The following is a 24,201-nucleotide window of genomic DNA, read 5'->3' on the forward strand; positions in this document are numbered from 1 at the left end:
CCAGGTCACTTATCCGTTCTTCTGCCTCAGTTATTCTGCTATTGATTCCTCCTAGTGTAGTTTTCATTTCAGTTATTGTATTGTTCATCTCTGTTTGTTTGTTCTTTAATTCTTTAGGTCTTTGTTAAACATTTCTTGCATCTTCTCGATCTTTGGGTCCATTCTTTTTCCGAGGTCCTGGATCGTCTTCACTATCATTATTCTGAATTCTTTTTCTGGAAGGTTGCCTATCTCCACTTCATTTCGTTGTTTTTCTTGGGTTTTATCTTGTTCCTTCACCTGGTACATAGCCCTCTGCCTTTTCATCTTGTCTATCTTTCTGTGAATGTTGTTTTTGTTCCACAGGCTGCAGGATTGTAGGTCTTTTTGCTTCTGCTGTGTGCCCTCTGGTGGATGAGGGTGTCTAAGAGGCTTGTGTACGTTTCCTGATGGGAGGGACTGGTGGTGGGTATAGATGACTGTTTCTCTGGTGGGCAGAGCTCAGTAAAACTTTAATCCGCTTGACTGCTGATGGGTGGGGCTGGGTTCCCTCCCTGTCCGTTGTTTGGCCTGAGGCAACCCAACACTGGAGCCTACCTGGGCTGTTTGCTGGGGCTGATGGCAGACTGTGGGAGGGGTCATGCCAAGGAGTACTCCCCAGAACTTCTGATGTCAGTGTCCTTGTCCCCACAGTGAGCCACAGCCACCCCCCACCTTTGCAGGAGACCCTCCCATACTACTCCTTCCTCTGGGTTGTTATGAGCACACTACTTTGTGTGTGCCCTCCACGAGTGGAGTCTCTGTTTCCCCCAGTCCTGTCGAAGTCCTGCAGTTACATCCCACTAGCCTTCAAAGTGTGATTCTGTAGGAATTCCTCCTCCCGTTGCTGGACCCTCAGGTTGGGAAGCCTGACGTGGGGCTCAGAACCTTCACTCCAGTGGGTGGACTTCTGTGGTATAAGTGTTCTCCAGTCTGTGAGTCACCCACGCAGCAGTTATGGGATTTGATTTTACTGTGATTGCACCCCTCCTACCGTCTCATTGTGGCTTCTCCTTTGTCTTTGAATGTGGGGCATCTCTTCTGGTGAGTTCCAGTGTTTTCCTGTCGATCATTGTCCAGCAGGTAGTTGTGATTCTGGTGTTTTCGCAAGAGGGAGTGAGAGCACGTCCTTCTACTCAGCCATCTTGGTTCAGGGCTCAGTATGTCCACATACAATTACATATTTGATCCTTTCTAATTTTAGTTTTCTCTCAAGCAATTTGGAATGGTCTGATTTTTTTTTCTTTTTTGTGTGATAAATATTTCTTTTCTAATTGTAAAGAGGGCTTAAATTTCACATTGTTTATATAAATCTTCTTTTAAATTTCTGATTATTTCCTTGTGGTGGATTCCTAGGAGGAAAATTACTGGGTCATTGAATATGATTGTTTTTAGATATAGCCAAAATGTTTTTTGTAACGTTGGAACCAACTGATACTCTTCCAGCAAAGTAGGAGTTTGGCCAAATTGCTGACACTTCTGCAACATTGATTGTTATCCTTTTGTCATTCTTTGATAATTTGATAGGCAATGGAGTATAGTTAATCACTTCCATCTTTATTTAATTTGCATTTCTTTGATTACTGCTGAAATTGCATTTTTATGTGTATTTACTCTTGTTATACCTCACTTATTAGAAATAGAAATCACTACTACTTTGGAGAGTGTAGGTGATGTTTGGTAATGGAACCACATGGATCACAGGGTCATCATTTAGATAATGACTTTGAGATACTTGGTTTTCAAATGCAGTAAGATAGCATTCTCTGAAAAAATGGAGGTAAGGTACTGAGAAGTATGATGCACTGACTGGGTTCTAATTCTGACTTGAACTAGCTTTTGAACTTGCCATCAAACCGCTGTGGGCTTCAATTTCTTTGAAAAATATGCAATTTCCCTAAATGGTTTATTTGTTCCATTATAGCCCTCAATATTAAAATTCTGGTGACTATAGAAACACTCATCAGAATCAGTGTTATTGTTCATAAAATAACATTTTCTGGCAGTATTATGAGTTCTCAACATTTCCATCCTGAACTGGTTTCAAAGATTGGGTTAGAAATTATTAATTTAAACTTTTGTGGCAATCAACCCATTATATAATAAGGTTTTTAGTGCAAAGATAACTTTCATATAATTTTAAGTTCTTATTTTGGGGGTTCACCCACTTCTTTTATTTTGTGTATTTTAATGTCTTATAATAAAAAAAAAAGGAAATCACATCCCATCATTCTCACTTTCCTCAAATTCTTAGGTTTGGTGGGGAAACCCAGGGGTCAAGAGATTTATGAACAGTCAGACTTCGGAGTAGGTTAATGTCATCTTTAGAAGCATGGTTTGTTACTCAGGTGAGACCACTGTTAATTGGTTTGCATTCAGAATTTTGGTCATTGGAGCAAGTCCACTTCTGATTGGCAGACTTTCAGAAGGGAGGGGTTGATGTTGGTTGGCTTGCAGAAGCATGATCAAGACCATGTAGGCAGGTAATTGCTAATTGATTAAATGAGATTGAAACTTGTGTTGGTGGCTACTTGTTACCATGGCTACAGAACAAGCAGTTTCCTCCTTCAATCCTCCTTCCTCCATTTCATTTTCAGTTTATTAATCTTTGTACCCCCAGGATTTAGGACAGGATTTTGTATATAGGCATTCGCAAAGACTGTGGAGTAAATGATCTGAAATTGAATGAAGTTATTTTGGGGATGTCTTAGATTTTCTATTATGCATCCCCTTGTTTTCATTACACAGCCTATTTTAGTTCTCTGACACCTCCTATCTGGATTGGGTCCCAGCCTCCTACTTGCCTCTAGTTTTTTTCTCCTTTGTTCCATTCTGTGCTTAATGGCTTTACTTTACAAAAAATTTAATGGTGTTACAGTCTTGATCAAAAGTAGTTAGTTACTATCCAACCTATTGAACTAAGGCCAAATTGACTACTTTGCTATTGATGATCCCTTAGTGTTCTGCATACAAGCTTCCCATTTTTTCCTATTAATCACTATTCTCAACTCTGTGGCTAAGACACCCAAAGGTGCTCTTCCCAGAGCATGTCTAATCTGTCCCTACCTCTGTACTTTTACTCATGCTTTTCTACTGCCTAGAATACCTTTCTCCATTTCATTAGGTTTTCCCCTAATGAAACCCTATACAAATTTATTTCGGTTTTCTATTTATAAAGAATTTTCTGATCCTCCAGTAATGTATACTTTCTTCCTTTTTCTGAACATATTAAAGCACTGGCTGTGCCAGTTAGAGGAACACATTTTAAATTCTCTTTAGCAGTGCAATTATTTTGTTCTTCTTATTTTATTATTCCAAACTGTAAGCAGAATCCATGGATTCTCTGTCTTGTTAATCTCCTGGATAATCTATTAAAATATTTAAAATTTAATAGGCCTTTAGTAAATATATTTGGAAGGAATTCAACATATTTTAGAATATCTAATTTCCTTTTTGTAAAAAGAAAAAGAAATACTGGATTCTACTTACTGGTACAGCTGAATCCTGTACAACTTCTGAGGTGGGATGGTAATAGATTGGGGCAAAAATATCAATAGTTTGATCAAATAGTGATTGTAGTGATCGATATTTATGAATATTCATGTTCATCCGAAAGGTGTTTTATGTAGATAAAATATGCTACAATTTTTGACATTTGCTTGGGGCAATAGAAATAATGCTAGATCTATTTTTACCTTTATTTATTTTGATCATGGTTTGCATTTGAGGCCAGACATACATATGCCCATGTCTAATATAGCAGTAAATAGTCATGGAACTTTTTATTTACACAGACAACCTTTTAAAATTCAGTGCCTTTCTCACAGCATGGTTTTATTTAATGCACTAAAAAATAAACAATTCTAAATTTTGCTCATTACAGATAAAACTGACTAGTTACTAGTGAGAAGGAAGAAAACATTCTAGAGTTACAAAAACATATTGTGAAGAAGTATAGTATCTGCCATACAATGAACACTTGAAAAACAATTATCAAATGAAAGGTAGATTTTAGAATTTCAATGCTAAGTTAGTAAGATTTGTTTTTTTAGAAAGGCAGTACTTATACACAAGGTATTCTTTAGTTCTTTCCTAAAAAATATTTGCAAAAAATTATCTTCACCATCTGTTGGCTAATAATTAAATTATAATAGGGAGCAGAGAATATGTATTAAATATCAATAACTTTGTACCTTTAAGCGTTATGCATTTAAGTGTCCAATAAGTATCTTTTGAAAACAAGTAAGCAAAACAATGAAGCAGAAGGTAGTATAAGAGCGTGCTTCTGTGTCATTTTTTTCCGACCCTTGTTACTCACAGTATGGTCTTCAAGTCAGCAGCTTCAGCATCACCTGGGAGCTTGCTGGAAATGCAGAGCCTCATGCTCCACCCCGACCTACTGAATCCGATTCTGATTTTAAAAAGATCCCCAGGTGATTCATATGCACATTAAAAATTAAGAAGGACTGTATTATACCATGGATAGAAGCAGACCAAGGAACATTAGCTAACTTTTTGCTTCTCTTTTTAAAAATACTTTAAAAGTAGTTGTTCTGATTAATCATGTTCCTGTGACTTGCGAAGGAATGGAGTTAAGTGACCTGTTCAACCTCCTTTTATGCTTGTGAACTTGACTCTTGTCTTTTTAACTTATAAACAGAACACCTGACTAGAATATACATATTTAACTTAAAACAGATCTTTTAATGCTAGCTGAGCTAGGATAAATTTATGGCAAGAACAATGCCTGGCACATTGCTGCTAAGTTGTCTTGGCCTCCTGCCAGGATTTATGTTTAACACTTCTGGGATTAATGGTACTCTTCACATAAAGGATTGTTATTGCATTTGGTTCCCTGGAATGAGCACAGTGGGTAAATTGTAATGCCAAGTAGCAAAAGAAGCTTTTGAAGGAGCTGCCACTTATTATATGTGTTATTATGAATTATTATTGACTTTAAATGCTGGGTTTCTTTCATTCCCTAGATGTGGCAAAGGACATAATGTCAGATTAACTTTATGTGAAGGACTTTTAAATTTATCTCTAATGTCTAAGAAAGAAAGTGATATCTGACTTTAACAGATGCACCATAATGTAAAGAAATATTTTTAATATAGTTAAGGAATATTACAAATCATTATGCTTATGGTATATAGTTGTTTTATTTTATTTTGATTGTAGAAATACATGGTTCATTTCAACACAGAGACATTATTTTGCTCTTTACATGCTTACTCACCAGCAAAAATTTGATTAGGAGGTGCAAGCTTTCTTTACTGGAAGCCAGGGCATTAAGCTCTTTGGTGTAATTGTTTAATTACCAGTGCACCATTTTAATTGACATGCTATTATAACTTTCCATTGAAAGGAAGATGCAATCTTTTATTTTTGTTTCTTATCTAATGAAAACCACTCTCTTAGATGGGCTAGTTTGGCAATTTGACTTAGGAAAAAGTATTGCGGAATGAAGTTTTTATGTGAACAAGGAAAAGAAATTAACTTTAGTGCTCATCTCATTGGTCTGCCAAATTGGAAGGACATTTTAGGCCTGATTACCACGTTCTAATTAGTCTCTGGAGGACATTCATGGACAATCGAGTGCTCATTAATCTGTCTTCTCCCTGTAACATTGATTTGTTCATTCCCCTTTTAGACACTCAGATATAGAAACCAAAAATTGATGTGTGGTGTTAATGTGCTTACAGATGTTGCCACCACTTATCCAGATAAGAAGTCCATCTTAATGTACGTCACATCACTCTTCCAAGTTTTGCCTCAACAAGTGAGCATCGAAGCCATCCAGGAGGTGGAGATGTTGCCAAGGCCATCAAAAGTTACTAGAGAAGAACATTTTCAATTACACCATCAAATGCACTATTCTCAACAGGTAAAAGATCGAAAGAATAGCTAATATCAATGATATTTTCTGTTTTATATGGATTTTTAGATATCATACACACATATCTATATTGTCTATGGATGGATACACATATATGTATATATATAGCATAGTATATATATATGTATATATATTCACACACACATGTACACAAATAATGTATATATAGCTTTGTGTGTGTGTGTCTGTGTGTGTGTGTATTTGGAGAGAGAGAGAGAGGGAGAGAGAGGGAGAGGACTCTGTAAACCTAAATTTCATCTGATATCATGGACAATAATGTTGTTTTCAAGGCACATTGTTAAAATACTCTGCTATTGATATGCATCATGTTATAGGAATATGGGACACAGAATACATTGCATTTCCATTGTGTAAAGTGAAATAAAATAAAAGATAGACTCATAAACACATTAAACTTTCCATCAACTAGAGCAAAAAGCAAGGAACTAGACCAAGAGCAGAGGTAAGTACTCTGTTTAATAATGTTTTCTTATTTTTAGTGGCAACTTGCTGTTGTAGTAACAAATTTTGCATACTCAAGGTAATATTTTTGATAAGATAAAATTAGTTTAAAATAGTTTAAATAAAAATTAAATAGAGAATACATATGATGAAGACTTTTATGATATTGTACAGAATCCAGTGGGATTCTTCTGTTACATTGCTAGCACTTCTTCCCAACGGTGTATATTTATTAGGGTGTTTTTTTTCTTAACTTTCTTTGACACAAACAATGATGAAAAAGCCTTTAGCAAAATTTCTGCTGAAGCCGTGGAAAGCTCTCAGGCCTAATTTTCTCACTCTACTGAGCTAATTCTATATTTAGCTTATGAAAGCTTCAGTCCTTTCCAAGGTATTGACGTGATGAATTCTGGTTTCGTTTACTTGGGGTTCAGAGAAAATTGCTTTGGGTTGCTTGTTTTTGCCAGTTTGAAGAGCAGCATCCCATATTAGTGCTGGAGGTGTGTCAGGATGGAATCTTTATGGTTAAATCCCATCCTCCTCTCTTCCCTGACTACCTGTTCTCCAACATGACATTGAGCACCACAATTCTTGGAGTGTACCAGTTTCTAATATCACTTATATATATTTAGGATTAAATTTTTCATCTCACAGTTTCCATTTAACATTCGTTTTTTCTAGTGTGCTGGAAAGCAGTCCTTCCAGGGTTACTTATCATGTCTCCTCCTCCTCTCTGTCCTCCTCTCCCGAACCCTTCTGCAGATCACAGTCAGTCTAGCACAGGGCTATGAACGAACTCCTTCCTCTCCTAAGCCTCGGTTCAAGAGCTATGCCTACACACAGGCTGCTTATGTCACCACCTCTGACCCCACACGGAGCCCATTTCCTTCACAGGTCTGTCAACATTTACTCTCTGTTCTCCAAACCAAAGAACTTCTTCACCCAAGATAACCTAACATGGTTTTTGTTTGTAGATAACCTAGCATGGTTTTTGTTTGTTTGAATTTTGCAGTGCCTTTTTTTTCTCCACCATCAGGAGCCGTTTCATTGTTCTCAGTTGTATTAGATACTTCACATGATGCTGTTTTGTTATTGAGACCTCTCTAGGTTTAATGTATGTTGATTCTTCATGAATGGGGATTCTTATAATAGTGATTTGTACTTTCATTATATAATTACCTGTAAGATTAGTTTTTATAAAGGCTACCAACCAAAACACAAAGCTTATTAAAGAGAGGTCATTTAAAAGAATGGGAAAATGGATGAAATTTACTAGTCACATTACTTGGGGAGATTTTTCTAGATATCTGATACCTAAAGGAAATATATACTGTATATATTGCCCTTATTATATTTTCACTGTATAAGTATGTATTTATATTCTATTTAAGAAAAATATAACTGTAAGCTTCTTCATATGATAGATTTTAATTTTGCCAATTTAAACTTGATAGCAGGCTCTGTAGTATTTATACCAGAAAGTCACACTCAAACCAGGTCAGATTCTATGCACCATTCAATATTTTCCGCATAATGAATCTTCTCAGTAGCGTTTTCCATCATTATTGCAGTGTTGTAGAAAACCTAAAAATACAAGAAATTATAGTCTTGTATATGTTAGAGCATGGGAATGGCATGTGCTAGAATTGCTGGATTTGCTAAAATTTCCTTTTAAAAGAAAATCTCATTTATTTTGCTTAGAAGAGCAATTTGAAGAATTCTTGCGGAAGTGACTTTTCTCAATGCTACACAATGAATGGGAATTTAGAAATTATCGTCTTGATCCCATTGGAGAAAAGTATACATTTTTGGAGACTCATCGATTTTTTTTAAGATAGTGGTTGTATTTAATTAGTGATTTATTTGGCATAGTTAACTGATGCGTGAAAAATTTTAACACTGAAAGCTTCCGCCAGGGGAACGTATTTCAGGGCAGAGTTATGCCTTTTATCCTTGGCTAGTTTTCTTGCAAAGTTGAACAAAGGAGATGAGTGAAAATGATTATGTGACTCAGCCTCATCTTCAATTAAATTCCCATCCACATTTTCACAAAGTTGTATAGTCTTGAACAAAAAACCTAATCAGTTTCTTCATTATCAGTAAATAAAAAGAATTCTGCCACACATTACTGAGTGTTAGCTGTATGCTATGTGTATACATTATATGAACTAATAAAATCCTTATAATAACTCTTAGAGGTGGGAGGTACTATTTTTTATCTCCATTTTAAGTTTAAGCATACCCACCCTTTCCTTGCTCCTCCTCCCTCTCCCTCCTACCCTCCTGACTCTCCCTGACTCTTTAGGCTTTTTTTTTTTTTTTAAATCACCATCCTCCAGTTGAAACTTACAAGATTTAATACGTGTTGTACCTCCTAAAATAAAGAAGTCTTAGCCAAGACAAAGAGAGGAGTATTTTTCCCTCTTATTTTCACTTCACTGGGCTGCCTTTTCCAGAAGGTTTTCTCCAGTGCCTATTCTGGCAGCACATTTTTACCTCATTACCATCTCATTAAGGCATTGTTCAGGTATGACTCCTTAATGAAGTAATTATAAATGGACTTAATTTTGCTAGACTGTATTTGTTCACTCTTTATCTAAATATTACAAAATATGTAATATATCATAAAATATTGAGCAGTTCACATATCTATTTTAACTTAACATAAGCCATTGAAATAAACGTATTGTTATCCTTTAGAAAAGAAGAAACATGAATCACAATTGGTGAGGAATGATATATCCTACCTGTTTCTAAAGGAAGCACATCAGAAGATGGTGTTACACATAGTTAGGTTTGATAAATTTGTGTCTTAACTATTTACTGAGAAAATTTTTTCTAAAGAGTTTCTCAGAGGGGCTGAGCCTGTACTGCCCCCTACAGGTTATATCTGATCCACTTCTAATGATCGGCCAGATTGGGTTCCATGAGAGGGTTTCATTCAAGTGTTTACTTGGTGGTCTATAAGTAAGGGTGCAGTTTTCCATAACAGAAGAGAGAGCCATGTGGGTGATTGTTCCCTATGGGAAACATAAAATGCCTAAATTATTGTAAAAGTTCCCAGTATCTTAGAAACATTAAGTATCCCCATCTGTCCCAACTTAGAAAATCTGATTTATAGTCATTGCAGTTTGTGAACGTGTTGAGGTGAAGTAATCTGACCTGTCTCAGGATCTCTGCCTATAAATCAGTTTTTCTCATAATTTACCAAGAAGCAATACTCTCTGGTATGAACCCTAACTTTTCCTTCATTGTATCACTTAACTACCACCCATTCTTCAATGGAGGGCATCCTTTTTATAGTTACACTGAATTCCTATTTTTATGACTTGGATCATGCCTCTCATTCTACTCCTAATCTAATATCAAACATCCCCAATATCTTTTTCACTTTCCATTTCTCTCTTTCTCCTGGTACCTCATCCTAGCCAAAACTCCTGTAGGCACACCTCCTCTGTCCAAACACACCACTCCGTTTTATCTTGTTAATGTACTATTATGTGACATTTTCCTTCACAGACCATTTTTTGTAATCTATTCTTTTATACATTTGTTTATTCAGCAAATAATTATACTTGGTCACCAAATCCAATGTCTTTCATCACCTCTCAGGCTTTGTACCGTCACTGAAGTACTTCTCCTATAGCCTCTAGACTTACCAGCTCCTTCTCCACCTCTAACTGTCCTGTGTCTCTTTCATTATCTGGCTCTTCCTCCTCTTCCAACTCCCTTAGCATAGGAGTCTCATGTGAGATCCTTTGACCTTCTTTTTTGTATACGCTCTCTGTTGTCAATATGGTTTAATCTCTTGACTTGAAGCTGTATGCTCATGATCATTGTATTTATGTTTTCACCACTTCCAGTCTCTCTTGAGTTACAGCCTCATTTTCAACTCTTTGGTATGTATCTATACCTTGATGTCCACTGATTTCTCAAACCTCCTATGTCCTGAAGTGAACCTTGTTTCATTGCTCACAAACCTGTTTTGTTGTCCTTTTTGTTTTGTAAATGGGGATGTTATTCAACAGTTTTTGAGACTTAAATATGTGACATACTCTTTTGCCTCTGTAGTGATCTGCTATTCAATAATGAAATATGTATTATCAATTCTTTCTTCACAGCATTTCTCCATTAAGTTGTGTTCCCTCAGTATTCATAAATGCCCTCTGATTCAGGCTCTCACTACATGTCTTCTAGATTACAGAAATAGCTTTGCAATCAATATCACTCTTTTTAGCTTAGTCCCCTCTATATCATATTAGATTTTCTTATTAACAGCTTTAATAACATAATTCACAAAACTTTCTTCACTTCCTTTTGCCTTTATAATAACTCCACTCTCCCAAATTTCATCAGTAAGCTCCATGATCTATTAACAATTTATATTTTCATGCTTATTTCACACTAATCTATTTTATGTTTTCTTTACTCCAACCAAATTAAGTCACTTTCTTTCCTGCACAAGTGCCAAGCAATTTCTTTTCTTAGCTTTTATGGTTCTCTCAGCCTAGAATGACTTATATCTCCTTTTCAAATTGGCCAATTTAATCCAAATTTCAAGGCCTAACCAATAAGTGGCAGAGCCTGAATTTAAGTTCATATTTATCTGACTCCAAGCCCATGTTAGTTATACTAACTACCACTGAATTTTCTCTACTATGATTCTCACACATGGAGTAATATTAATTTATGTAATCATTTTACACTTATTTATTAATCACCTACTATATGCCAGGTATTATTATAGGATCAAAAGACACATTAGTAAACAAATACACAAAATAATTCCTGCCTTAATGGAGGACATGTGCTCATGGGAGAGTCATAGTATGAACAAGTATAAATAAGTAAAATAACATTTCAAATAATATGAAAATAACATGAATTAAGTAAAGTAAAATTTAGTAGTAAGTACAATAGTAAATGCTAAAAAGAAAAAATAAATAAAAGAGGAAGGTGGACTATGCCGTACATGGTGGAGAAAAGTTAAAATATCAGTTTGGGTGGTCAGAGAAGGATTCATTAAGAAAGTAAATATTGAGTAAAGACTGGAAAGAGGTATGGGTACCTTTGGGAAGATAAACCCATGAGGAAGAAACACAGATAGTACAGAAGCCCTGAGTTGTGGGGATATTTATTTGGACTATTCAAAGAAAGGTACAGGTTAGGGGCACAGTGCTAAGAGATGGTGTCTGAGCTGTAGTAGTGGACCAGATCACATAGGGTTTTGTAAGTAATGGTGAAGACTTAGGTTTTTATTACCAATGAGGTAGAAAGCTATTGGAGGAATGACATAAACTCACATTATTTCAACATGGCTGCTTTGTGGAGAATAGACCAAAGGAATAAGGATGGAAACAAGGAGACTAGATAGAATGTTATTGCAGTAATCCAGGCAGGATATGACAGAGGCTTGGATTTGGATTATTCCCCCCCCCCATTTTTTTTATTGTGGTCAAATACACATAATGTAAAAGTCAACGTTTTAACCATTTGTAAGTGTACAGTTCAGTGGTATTCAGTACATTCATAAAATTGTCTAACCATTACCAACATCTATCTCCAGAATTCTTTTCATCTTGCAAAATGGAAACCCTGTACCCATTAAAAAAAATAACTCCCCATGACTCCCTCCTTCCAGCTCCTGGTGAACCACCATTCTACTCTCTGTTTCTATGAGTTTGGCTTTTTTTTTTTTAAGATTCAACATATAATGAGATCATGCAATATTTGTCTTTCTGTATCTAGCTTATATCACTTAGCATGATGTCCTCCAGGTTCATCCATGTTTTCTCAAATGCAGAACTTCCTTCCTTTTTAAGGCTGAACAGTATTTTATTATATGTATATATGTGTTTGTGTGTATACATACACACATACACACACACACACACCATGTTTTCTTTATTCATCCATTGACCAACATTTAGGTTTGTTTTCATATTTTGGCTATTGTGAATAATGCTGCAATGAACATGGGAGTGTAGATGTGTCTTTGGGATACTGTTTTCAGTTTCCTTTGAATGTGTACTGAGAAGTGGAATTGCTGGATCATATGGTAGTTCTATTTTTTAATGTTTGATAAATGTCCGTATTGTTTTTCATAATGGTTCTATCAGTGAGAATGATGCATAGTATTTGAATTCTGGATATGTTTTGGATAACCTACAGGGTTTGCCAATTCAATGTGGAACACGTGTTAGCTGTATTTTTTGAGAATATTTAACTGTGCCGTAAGAAAACAAAGATGATAGATGATACTTCCAAGAGGCATTAAACTTAGAGTGTAAATAAACTATTCAATAATAGCTTATGAAATATAAGTGAAACCTATGTGTTAAATTTAGCTGATGAGGAGCAAATAGCCTGTGAGACATAGGCAGAGGTCAAAATGAGTGTCAGCTTTAGATAGTAACTTGACCCTATTTCAGATGTTAAAAATAGATGGAATAAATAGTGAAATACACAAGAATATTGTTTATAGATGGAAAGAGATGAAAAGACCAAATTATAAGGTATGATGATATCACCTCTGGCAGCTTCATCATTCCTAAATTGGCCACCGATTAATGATACTCAGTATGTCTTATGGCCTCCCAAGTGCTCTACATAAAAAATGCAAATAAATCCTATAACTGTTTAGCAGACTAACTGATGAGCTACAGCTATAGGTCAGCTATACTTGCCCCTGCATCTTTCCAGTAGAGCAAGTGTATGTGGTCATCTTAGGTACATTCTGTCCTAAGAATGTGCCTTGCTCAAATCTCACCTCTGGTTCTGTCTACCACACCATCAACAGGAAAGGCTGATACAGCAAAACATATGGATATTGTATAACCCAAGATTTAAATAGCGTGGTGGTTCTTCTGTTTGACCTTATCCTAATTGCATTACACCTTCCATCTGTTTCACCTTGCTTCTCTCCATATGCTTTAAAATGATTTAATAAATGTTGGGATTTGAACATATTAATTTGGTTGGTGAGCCTTTCTGTTTCATGCTCTCTGGGATGGCATACCTAGTAGCAGAATTGGAGGCCACCATTTCATCAAGATCATGCTCCATATGACATAGTGGGTGTGAGTTATGAAAGAGTTTGAGAAACCAAGGATTACTGCAAGGTTTTTGTTTAAACAATAGGAAGAATGGAGTTGCCGCCAACCAAAATAGAATAGACTATAGGAGGAGCAAGTTTGGGAGTAAGATTAGAAGCTCAGTTTTGAACGTGTTAATCTTTTAAACTTTTTTTTTTAAGTTGAAGTATAACTGACATATAATATATTAATTTCAGGTGTACAACATAATGATTCTATATTTGTATATGTTGTGAAATGATCACCATAGTAAGTCTAGTTAACCTCTATCACCATACATATAGTCACAGAATTTTTTTTCCTTGGGATGAGAACTTTTAAAATTTACCTTCTTAACAACTTCAATACAGTATCATTAACCATAGTTGTCGTGCTGTACATTACATCCCCATGACTTATTTATTTTTTAACTGGAAGTCGGTACCTTTTGACCTCCTTCACCCATTTTGCCCACCCCATACCCCCTGCCTCTGACAACCACCAATTTGTTTTCTGTATCTATGATTCCACTTATCAGTGAGATGATATGGTATTTCTCTTGTTGACTTATTTCATTTAGCAGAATGCCCACAAGGTCCCTCCTTGTTGTTGCAAATAGCAAGATTTCATTCTTTTTATGGCTGAATAATATTCCATTGTGTGTGTGTGTATGTATGTATGTATGTGAGTGTGTCTGGGTGTCACATTTTTCTCTATGCATTCATCCATCGATGTACACTTAGATTGTTTCCATTTCTTGGCTATTGTGAATAATGCTGCAGTGCACATGGTGATGCAAACCTCTTTTTTGAGGTAATATTTTGTTTTCTTTGGCTAAATACCTGGAAGAGGAATTGCTGCGTTATATGGTAGTTCTATTTTTAATTTTTTGAGGAACCTCCATACTGTTTTCCATAGTGACTGCACCAGTTTCAATTCACAATAACAGTGCACGAGGGTTCCCTTTTTTCCATAGCCTCACCAACACTTGTTATTTTTTGTCTTTTTGATAATAGCCATTCTAACAGGTGTGAGGTGATATCTCATTGTGCTTTTGATTTGTATTTCCTGATGAATAGTGATGTTGAGCATCTTTTCATGTGCCTGTTACCTATGACTTCTTTGAAAAACTGTCTATTCAGATCCTATGCCCATTTTTAAAATAGATTGTTTGGGTTTTTTGCTATTGAGTTATATGAGTTGTTTATATATTTAGGATATTAATCCCTTATCAGACATATGACTTGCAAATAGCTTTGGATATTCTGGGTCTTTTGTGGTTCTATACAAATTTGAGGATTGTTTGTTCTATATCTGTGAAAATGAGATTGGAATTTTGATAGGGATTGGGTTTTTTTCTGGGCTCACTATTCTGTTTCATTGATCTGTGTGTCTTTTTTTTTATGCCAATACCATGCTGTTTTGGTTACTATAGTTTTGTAATATAAATTGAAATCAGGGAGCTTGATGTCTTCAGTTTTGTTCTTTCTCAAGATTGCTTTGGCTATTTGGTGTCCTTTGTGGATTGTTTGTTCTATTTTCATGAAAACTGTGATTGGAATTTTGTTAGGGATTGCATTGAATCTCTTGATTGCTTTGGGTATATGGACATTTTAACAGAAGTAAACCCATATGTATATGGTCAGATAATTTACAACAAAGGAGCTGAGAATATACAAGGAGGAAAGGACAGTCTCTTCATTACGTGGTGCTGGGAAAACTAGACAGGCATGTGCAAAAGAATGAAACTAGACTACTATCTTACACTACACACAAAAATCAACTCAGAATGGATAAAAGACTTGCATGTAACACGTGGAACCATAAAACTGCCATAATAAAACATAGTCCGAAAGCTCCTTGACATCGGTCTTGCCAATGATGTTTTGGATCTGACACCACAGCCAAAGGCAACAAAAGCAAAAATAAAGAAGTGAGACTACATCAAACTAAAAAGCTTCTGTACGGCAAAGGAAACCATCAATAAAATGAAAAGGCAGCCTACAGAATGGGAGAAAATATTTATCTCTGGGCTTGTCATATATGGTCTTTATTATGTTGAGGTAAGTTCCTTCTGTACCCACTTTGTGGTGAGTTTTTATCATGAGTGGATATTGAATTTTGTCAAATTATTTTTCTGCATCTACTGAGATGATCACATGATTTTTAAACTTTATTTTGTTAATGCAGTGTATCACATTGAACATATTAATCTTGAGATGCTTATGAGACTTGAATATACATAAAGCTGGGGTTCTAAGATCAGAGTTGAGGATAGGTAATTTGGAAGTCATCAACAGCATAGATAGTATTTAAATCCATTGACCTGGCTGAGATCACCTAAGAAAAAAAGTCACCTGGATGAGATCACCTAAGGCTTAGAGATGAGAAGGAATCAGCAAAAGAGATAAAAGGGATTGCTAGAAAGAGGAGATGAAAAGGGGGAGTGTGTGGTATTGTAGAAGCCAGGAGGAGAAAATGTTTCAGGGAGAGAAGAGTGTTTAACAGCATTAAGTATTGCTGATTAGTTCAACTAACATTAGTGTTGAAAATTAACCAGTGAAATGTCAGTGGGATAAGCCCCCTGGGAAATCTTGACATATAGCAGTTATCACAGTGGATTTACTAATAGCACCTCTGTTCGCTCTCTAAACACCTGTATTCACTCTCTGTCGCATTTTGGCCAATAAGTTATATGCTCACTCTAGCTGATATTTGCTTTGATAAGAGTAATTTCGGTGGAGTATGGTTTTTTTGGAGGTGTTGCTGATTGGGGTGGGTTCAAGAGAGAATGAAAGTGAGGGGCTAACTGCATTGTGACACGTAATAAACCTACACTGAATCGTTTATGTTCATGTGGACAAAAGCCTATATCTCCTGGATGAAGCCATTCTTCTAACTGATTATGAATAGATATAGTAGTTTTCTTGTGGTTGTAACAAATAATCACAAATTTAGTGGCTTAAAACAACACAACTGTATTATCATTTATTATGGTTTAGAAGTTCATCATGGTTCTCACTGGGCTATAAAAAGGTGTCAGCAGGACTGCTTTCCTTCTGGAGGCTCTAAGGGAGATTATATTTCCTTGTCTTTTCCAGCTTTTAAAGGCTGTCCACATTCCCTGGCTCATGACCCCTGACATCTTCAAAGATAACAAGGGCAAGTTGAGTCTTTCTTATCACATCCCTTTGACCTACTCTTCTGTGTCTCTCTTCCACTTTTAAGGATTCCTGAATACATAGGGTCTACCTGGATAACATAGGAAACTGTCTATCATAAGGCTAGCTGATCGGCAAACTTAATTTCATCTGCAACCTTAATTCTTCATTGCCATATAATGTAACATATTCGTATGTTCCAGGGATTAGGACATGGACATCTTTGAGGGGGTGTTTTTCTGGCTGCTACTGTCTAATACCTTGGGATGCAGATATTAGGAGGGCATCCATTACCTGTAAGCTAACAATAAGACTGGTATCACATGGCTTTTCCAAGGTGCCCTGAAGTATCAGGTTGTTCCCTTCCTCTTGTGTTAACTGCACATGAGCCTCATCCTTCTTCTAGAGACATTGGGAAACTACCCTTATGCTGGAAACAACGTGGAAGATAAATAAACAAATAAGGACATACCTATATTTCTGCCTATAAAGGCAGATCTTTGTGTTCCTTGCACAGCTTAGGGTACAGATGCCCACATTCATTTAATAAACATTTTGAGCCCCAAATAATGTCTTCTGCTCTCTAAGAAGCTCACAAAGTAAAGGAATCAGGCTTTGGAAAGTTATCCATACATTGCCTATACTCTTATAATTTTATAAGAATAAAAGGGAATCACATCCCTCTCAATCTTGCCAGAGCAAAAAAGAAGCACCTCTCTTCTTTATCTAACATTTGCAGTTTTTTTTTTTTTTTTTTTTTTTTTTTTTTTTGCTGTACGCGGGCCTCTCACTGCTGTGGCCTCTCCCGTTGCGGAGCACAGGCTCCGGACACACAGGCTCCGCGGCCATGGCTCGCGGGCCCAGCCGCTCCGCGGCATGTGGGATCTTCCGGGATAGGGGCACGAACCCGTGTCCCCTGCATCGGCAGGCGGACTCCCAACCACTGCGCCACCAGGGAAGCCCCTACATTTGCAGTTTTTAAAAGCCTTTTGAATACATATCTCATTTGACCAGCGCAGTACACCTGTGGAATGATCTTATTAGGCTCATTTTAACGTAGGAGGAATTTTAATGGAGTGAAGGTTTTGTGTAAGCAGCAAGTAACTGGCAGAACTGGGCCTCAAAGCAGGTGTCATGACTTCCAGTAGAGTTTTGATGTTTCGCTATTTGAAACTCCCAGCCAGATCAGCCAGAGGCTCTCTTCCTTTTTCATCACCATTATCCTTAGTCTTCTAATATTATAAATGCTGGAAAGCATTTGGGAAGAAAAATCTTTCTCTTCTTCCTCTTTGCCTGATGAACAATAGCTGTCTACTGTCTGCCTGTCACCAGCAGGACAGGTAAATAATTATTTGTGCATTTGTGAGATAAGCAATTGAACATTTAAAATAGAGATACTAAACATAAAGTATGTAGAAACACTACAGAGCAACAGCCTCCATATTATAAAAATCTGTAAAACATTGCAAAAGTAGTAATTACACACAAACCATAAAATTGGCTCTTCTAATAACAAAGGGGAAAAATAGAAAAAAAACATACTTATGGGTCTTTTCAAAATAATTGAAGTTAAGAAAAACAGTTATCTTTATATATTTTAGATGACAAATATTTATAAAGTATAAGTTAGATGGAGATACAGTGGATAACTGTAGAGCTAAAAATGGCATTTAGATGCTCACAAACTAGAACAAAAGGAAGTGCCCATCATACAAAGTGTGCTCATGCCCTCAATGTTTGTGTCTGTTCAGACACAATTCATGCTTCTCAGCATTTCGGCCCTACCCCTGAAATGGTCCAGTTCTACAGTTTTCATCTGTCTGCTGGCTAGTAGTTTCCATACACAGATGTCTTACCATAACCTCAAGTTCAACATATTTAAAGCTGGCCTCATCTTGGCCCATGGGGCCAAGTGTCTCTTCTGACATTTATTCTCACCCAGGCTTGAACCCATATAGCCATGTGTGACTCCTCCCTGAACTCCCTCATGCCTAATTCATTCTTAATTCCTACCCATTGCTACTGTGGATTATTTCTAGCACCTTTTCCTTCCTGTCTGTTAGTGTGGTTTTCAACTTTATCTAATCTGGCAAACCTTGTCAGTCTTATCTATGACCCTCTTCCTTTATACAATCCCCCTTACATCCGGATCTTGCCTTAGAGCATGTCTTTAAATTATGCTGTTCAGTTATTCTACTTCCTCCTCCTCCTTCTTTCCTCTTGCTCTTTCTCTCTTTCATGCATACATACCAACCTGCACACACTCTCACATCTGCACAAGGATCTTCTACCTCACACTAAATGGCATGTTTCAGGAGTTGAATGATAAATTGAAGGAAGTAGTCTCAGCAAAAGTTCTATATATCAATTTTATTTAACTTTTTTTTTGCTACAGGATATGCCTGAATATGATTGAAAAATAAAAAGGATAAAAGTCAGTTAAAATTAAATATTCTTATCCTTGCCACCCCTTACGTGTGTGTGTGTGTGTGTGTGTGTGTGTGAGTGAAATTTCAGGTATTTGCAGTTTTTCTTACTGTGAGAGAGACTGAGCATCTTTACATGTGTTTAAGAACAAGTAGGATTTCTTTTTCTGGGAAATTGTCATGTTTCCCAATTTTTATCAATTGGAATAGTATCTGTTCTTATCAGTTTGCAGGGCTTATTTATATATTAAGTGCATTAGCCATTTTTTGTGACATGGAATACAAATAATTTTCAGTTTGCTACTTGTCTTTTGAATTTGTGGTGTTTTTCTCCATTCAGAATGTTATTTTATGTTGTTTGAAATTCTTTAATCTTTAATGACTTTTTGTTGGCAGGGGAGGTCATGTTTATAAATGACTGCTATTGAAAGGGTGCTTAAGAAAGATTCTCCCATGGTTTCTTCTAGTTCTCTTTTTAAAACTTTGATCCTACTAAAACTGGTGTAAATTGGAAAGTTGAGAACAATTTTAATTTTCTCCCCAGAAGCTACTCAATTGTTGAAACCATATATAGATTAATACATGTATATCATAATCTAAATGTGTGCCTCTTTTAAGAATGAGGAAGCATTTCCAAGAAGCTCCCTAGCATATTTCTCTTGCATTTTATTGGACAGGATTACCGCACATCCTCATGCCTAAACCAATAAGGGGAAACAGAACATACTACCATGACTGGCTTAAACCAATCGAAAGTCAGCTATCCTTGAATCATATAGCCAAATGGGACAGGGTGATTCCTGAATCAAAGCAGGTTCTATTAGGACATAGAGAAGAAAAGGGATGTTGTGTAGGCAGTCAGAAGTTTATGTTAAAGTATCCCAGGGCTTGATGGAATTTTTGTCCAAGTCCAGAAATTGCACTATTACCTAGAAGCTAGTTGAGATAAAGATATGCACCTGATACTCCAAAAGCAGGGAAACAGTCATTTATGAAACCTCAAAATGAAACCACTTTTACCCACAGGAGCATCACTTCTTGAGAAGGAAAGCACTAGTTGAGCAAAGAGGAGGGAGCCCAAAGTTTGACATCAGAGAGGCTTAGGTTTACATTCCAGCTTTGCCACTTTCTAGCTATGTGGCCTTGACAGAGTTTCTTGCCCTTTCCGGACCTCAGTTTCCTCATGTGTGTTATGATAGTTATATCTAACTCATAGAGCTGTTAGGAGGATTAAGTAAATTGAATTATATGAGGAACCTTCCATGGAATAAGCACAGTGTAGGTTCTCAAAAACTGGCACCAATATCATGATTACTACTTTAAATACATCAGGTGTTAAATGAAATTTTGTGGTTTGATCTGAGGACATTATCATATTTTTATCAGTTCTTCTATGGGAAAATAGAATGTGGGTTCCAAAGTGATTTATAAATAAACTTTTGAATCAGAACCAGTGTAGAGTTTGGCAATTTCCTGAGTTAATATACCAGATACAAAATTGTAAGGTAAAGGATGTACTTTTTAGTTCTGAGGTTGCTGAGAAATAGTCTTGGAACCATGCAAAGTGGAATATAGTGGTGCTGCCTTCTAAAGCAGAAAAAAAGCACTTGTAGGTGATTTTAGGCCCAGTGTTCCTGTTGGGAGGAGGTAGGGGCAGGGGTTTCTTTACTCTGTCTCTGCCATTGGCCCCTCCCAACACAACTTGTCCCTCAAACTGAACGCAGATTGTGTAGAAGAATTGGCAAACAGAGGGTGCAAAGCCAGCCAGTGGGGAGCTCTACTTAGATTAAAAGCACCATTGATCTGGTCCATGGAAGCTTTTATACTTTCTGATGTGACTGAACAAGTGACCTAGAAAGGGTATTGTCAGGTTTGAGCTCAGCTCTAAAGATCGGTGCACTGAAAATTTCCAAGCAGAATTTTGAAATGGACGGAACATCAGAAAAAATAGAAGTAATAATATTACTTTGAACAAATACACTCTTACCCTTCCATTTTTTAATCTATAAAACAGAAAAAGGGTAAAAGAAACCCACCTGGCTAAGTTACACCAACTGAAGTGTTCTCAAATTTTTCAATGTCAGGTACACAAAATTCTTATATTTACAGTCAGAGTTTTGAGTCAGACATCCTGAAGTTAGAGGTGTAGATTTTATTTGTTTACTTAATGAGTATGTGTTGAGCACAGACTATATACTAGAACTCTTCTAGTTCCTGAAAGACTTTCCATGAACAACATGGAAATGTTTTCATGAAGCTTAATTTATAGATGGGGAAGGAGACAAAAATGTTAAAAAGAATCAATTTAAAATGACTATAAGTCATTTTAGTCACTGTGAAATAAAGAAACAAGAGCTGGAATTTTTAAAAATAATGGAACTGTTAAGGTTAAAGGACTATTCTATAGCTGAAAGTATCAGTTGAACCTTCTCTTGAGCTGAAAACTGGAAGGCGAGAGGAAGCTAATCTCCTTCAAACTCCAGCTCTACTATTTTAATAACTCTCTGTGGGACTTGATATACCATTTTCTCTCCATGACTCTGTTTTCTCATCTCTAAAATGGAGATGATTTCTGCTTTACATGGTGGCTAAAATAATTAGTACATAGCATATATGAAAAAAGCCTTCACTCACTCTTCTACACAATAGGCTCTAAATAAGTGTTTAAGGATGAAGAAATGTTTCTAATAATGCAGGTCAACTTTCCTGCATTTGATATTATATTTATAAATTATGATTTAAACTTAAAAATAATCAAAAATTTAAAAAATTCCATTTTTACCTTTGGCAAAGATAGTTGGAGTTTCTGGGAAAGATGATAGATAGTTTAACCACCTGTGCTGGAACCTGACTTTTCCCATCTCTCTTTTGATACCAGAGATAGCTCCAGATGTAGCTGTGGATGATTAAAAAAAAAAAAAAGTTGCGTAAAACAAGGGTATATGAAAGTTCCCATTTACTTCATGTCCATTACATTTTGTGGGCCTAGTGGCTTTATAAAGTTTGAAAGAATTATTGGGTGGAACCAAGCTAAGCTGTTTACGTAACAGTCTTTTAAAAGGGCAGGTGAGCTTATCTGTAATCGTTAGTATATTTTTCAGAAGTCTTCATGAAGAATGGACGTAGTATGTCTTGTTTAGCTTATTTTTGGCCTCTTAAAGAATATTAATGCCAAACATTTGTTTTAATGCCTTTTTTGCAAATAAAATAAATCTTTGAGGAAGCATGATGTCATAAGAAGGTGTGTTAAAATTCTGATTCATCTTCTTACTTGCTGTGTGATACACATGTTTCTCTCTTGGCTCACCTGTGTAATATAGTCATACATATCTTGTTCTGCAGTTTCCATTGCCACATAGCAAATCACCTCAAAATTTAAGGGCTTACAAAAAAATAACAGTCATTTTTGTCATTATCTGTCATTCTTCTGGGGTTAACTGGGCTTGAGATTTCTCATGCAGTTGCAGTAAGACAGTAGCAGAGGCTGGAGTCATCTCAAAGGCTCCTTCACTAACATGTCTGGTGGTTCTGTTGGAACTTCAGCCAGGGTAGTTGGCTGGAACACCCACATGTGGCCTTTCCATGTAATTTGTGTTCTCTCACAAAATGCTGGCTGGGTTCCGAGAGCGAGTGATCCAAAGAGTACCAAGCGGAAGCTGTATTGCCTTTTGTAGCTTATTCTTGGAAGTCACATAGTGTAATTTGCTCCATGGTCATAGATCCACCCATGTTTAGGGGAAGGGAACATAGACCCAACTCTTGATGGAGAAGGGTCATTGTTACATTGTAAGAGGAGTTAGGTAGGATGGGAGATCTTGTTATATTCATCTTGAAAAATACAGTCTGCCATAATTTACACGATTCTTATGAGAGTCAGTGCTCAGCTGAGAAACGTAGCTAGCATGCTGCCTAACAGGTGTTCAATAATGAATACTCTACTTATTTGTGACTGAACTCGGTTTAAGTAAGCTTGTACAGATCTTCAAATATCCAGGCTCCTGATTAACTAAGAAGTCTCAGAGTGCTTTTGTCCATAATTATCACAGAGCAAGTTCTGCCTGCAATGGAGATCAATCAGTTGCTTTGCAACCCAAGTGAAATTTCAAATTCATTTGGGAAGAATTTATATATTATGTAGTATAGAGGGTATTATAGGTGACAAAACTGAAGTCCAGAGATGTTAAATTGTTTAGCTCAGGCCACAGAGTAGAAGTACTGGATTCATTAGGTGGTATCTTGAAGTATACTAAATATGACTTCTGTCCTAGGATTTTAAATATTTTAAGCAAGTTCACCTCATTTTTTCATTTTCTCCAGAACAATCTCTAGTTTCTACATTTGTTAAGTAATGTGATTTCCTGTTTTTCATTGTATTGTTTGCAACAATCTGCTTTTCATAATATTTTAATAATTATTCCTTAATTAAACTTTTTAACCCTATTTTTTAATGAAACCATGCTCAAAGTGTGGTAACATCAAAATTAAGATATATGATAACCTTGGTTGGAACCTTATTTTATATGGGTATATTTCTTAAAATCCCTGCTATAAAATTCCATCAGAACATGTCCTTACATATTAGTTTGTGGTTACCTATGAATAATATCAATGCAAAAATGGAATGATGCTAACTTAATCAATATATATTAACCAAACTTGCAGAGCAACATAGGTAAATGTGTAGTAAATAGTGGTAAATTCAATGTCTTTGGGTCTCAAATCTACTGGCAAATGTTTTATTTGAACTGAAACTCTCTTAAGCTTGTATATGTAAAAAAAAGATAAATTCTTTGGAAGAGGTATCTTATTTAGTAGTAATTAATATAGAGTAATTGTGAAAGCAACATGCAGTTAGTACTCATAGAAAGTATTTTGGGTCATGGAAAACTTATGAGAAGAATGCAGACATCAATTTTTTAAACTATGAAAATGTTATGAATTAAACTGTTGGGGAAAGAAATCATTTTTGAAAGGATTAATGATGAGTTGACAGCATTGTTATGTGACTTTATTTCCAGATCATCTGCCTGCTGGTCAGTTACAGAAAGTCATGTGCCCCTTTTACATATATCAAATCCAGATTTGGAAGATTAACATTTTAAATATTTATTTCTATTAGTTCAGTTATTCATGGTGTAATGATGCTTATCATGGGAGCTACA

The 24,201-nt window shown here is 36.1% G+C and overlaps 1 protein-coding gene across 2 annotated transcripts in view; it reads left to right on the plus strand.

The window, feature by feature from the left end:
- The window catches only part of DMD (dystrophin), a 2,087,389-nt gene that overhangs the window by 509,325 nt on the left and 1,553,863 nt on the right, over positions 1-24,201 (plus strand). For both annotated transcript variants that reach the window (XM_081221405.1, XM_081221404.1), the window contains exons 8-9: positions 5,724-5,905; positions 7,142-7,273. In XM_081221405.1, coding sequence (XP_081077531.1) covers positions 5,724-5,905; positions 7,142-7,273 — 314 coding nt within the window. The remainder of the gene's footprint in view (positions 1-5,723; positions 5,906-7,141; positions 7,274-24,201) is intronic.

This window comes from Mesoplodon bidens (assembly GCF_964165515.1).
Source record: "Mesoplodon bidens genome assembly, chromosome: X".
Taxonomy (NCBI): domain Eukaryota; kingdom Metazoa; phylum Chordata; class Mammalia; order Artiodactyla; family Ziphiidae; genus Mesoplodon; species Mesoplodon bidens.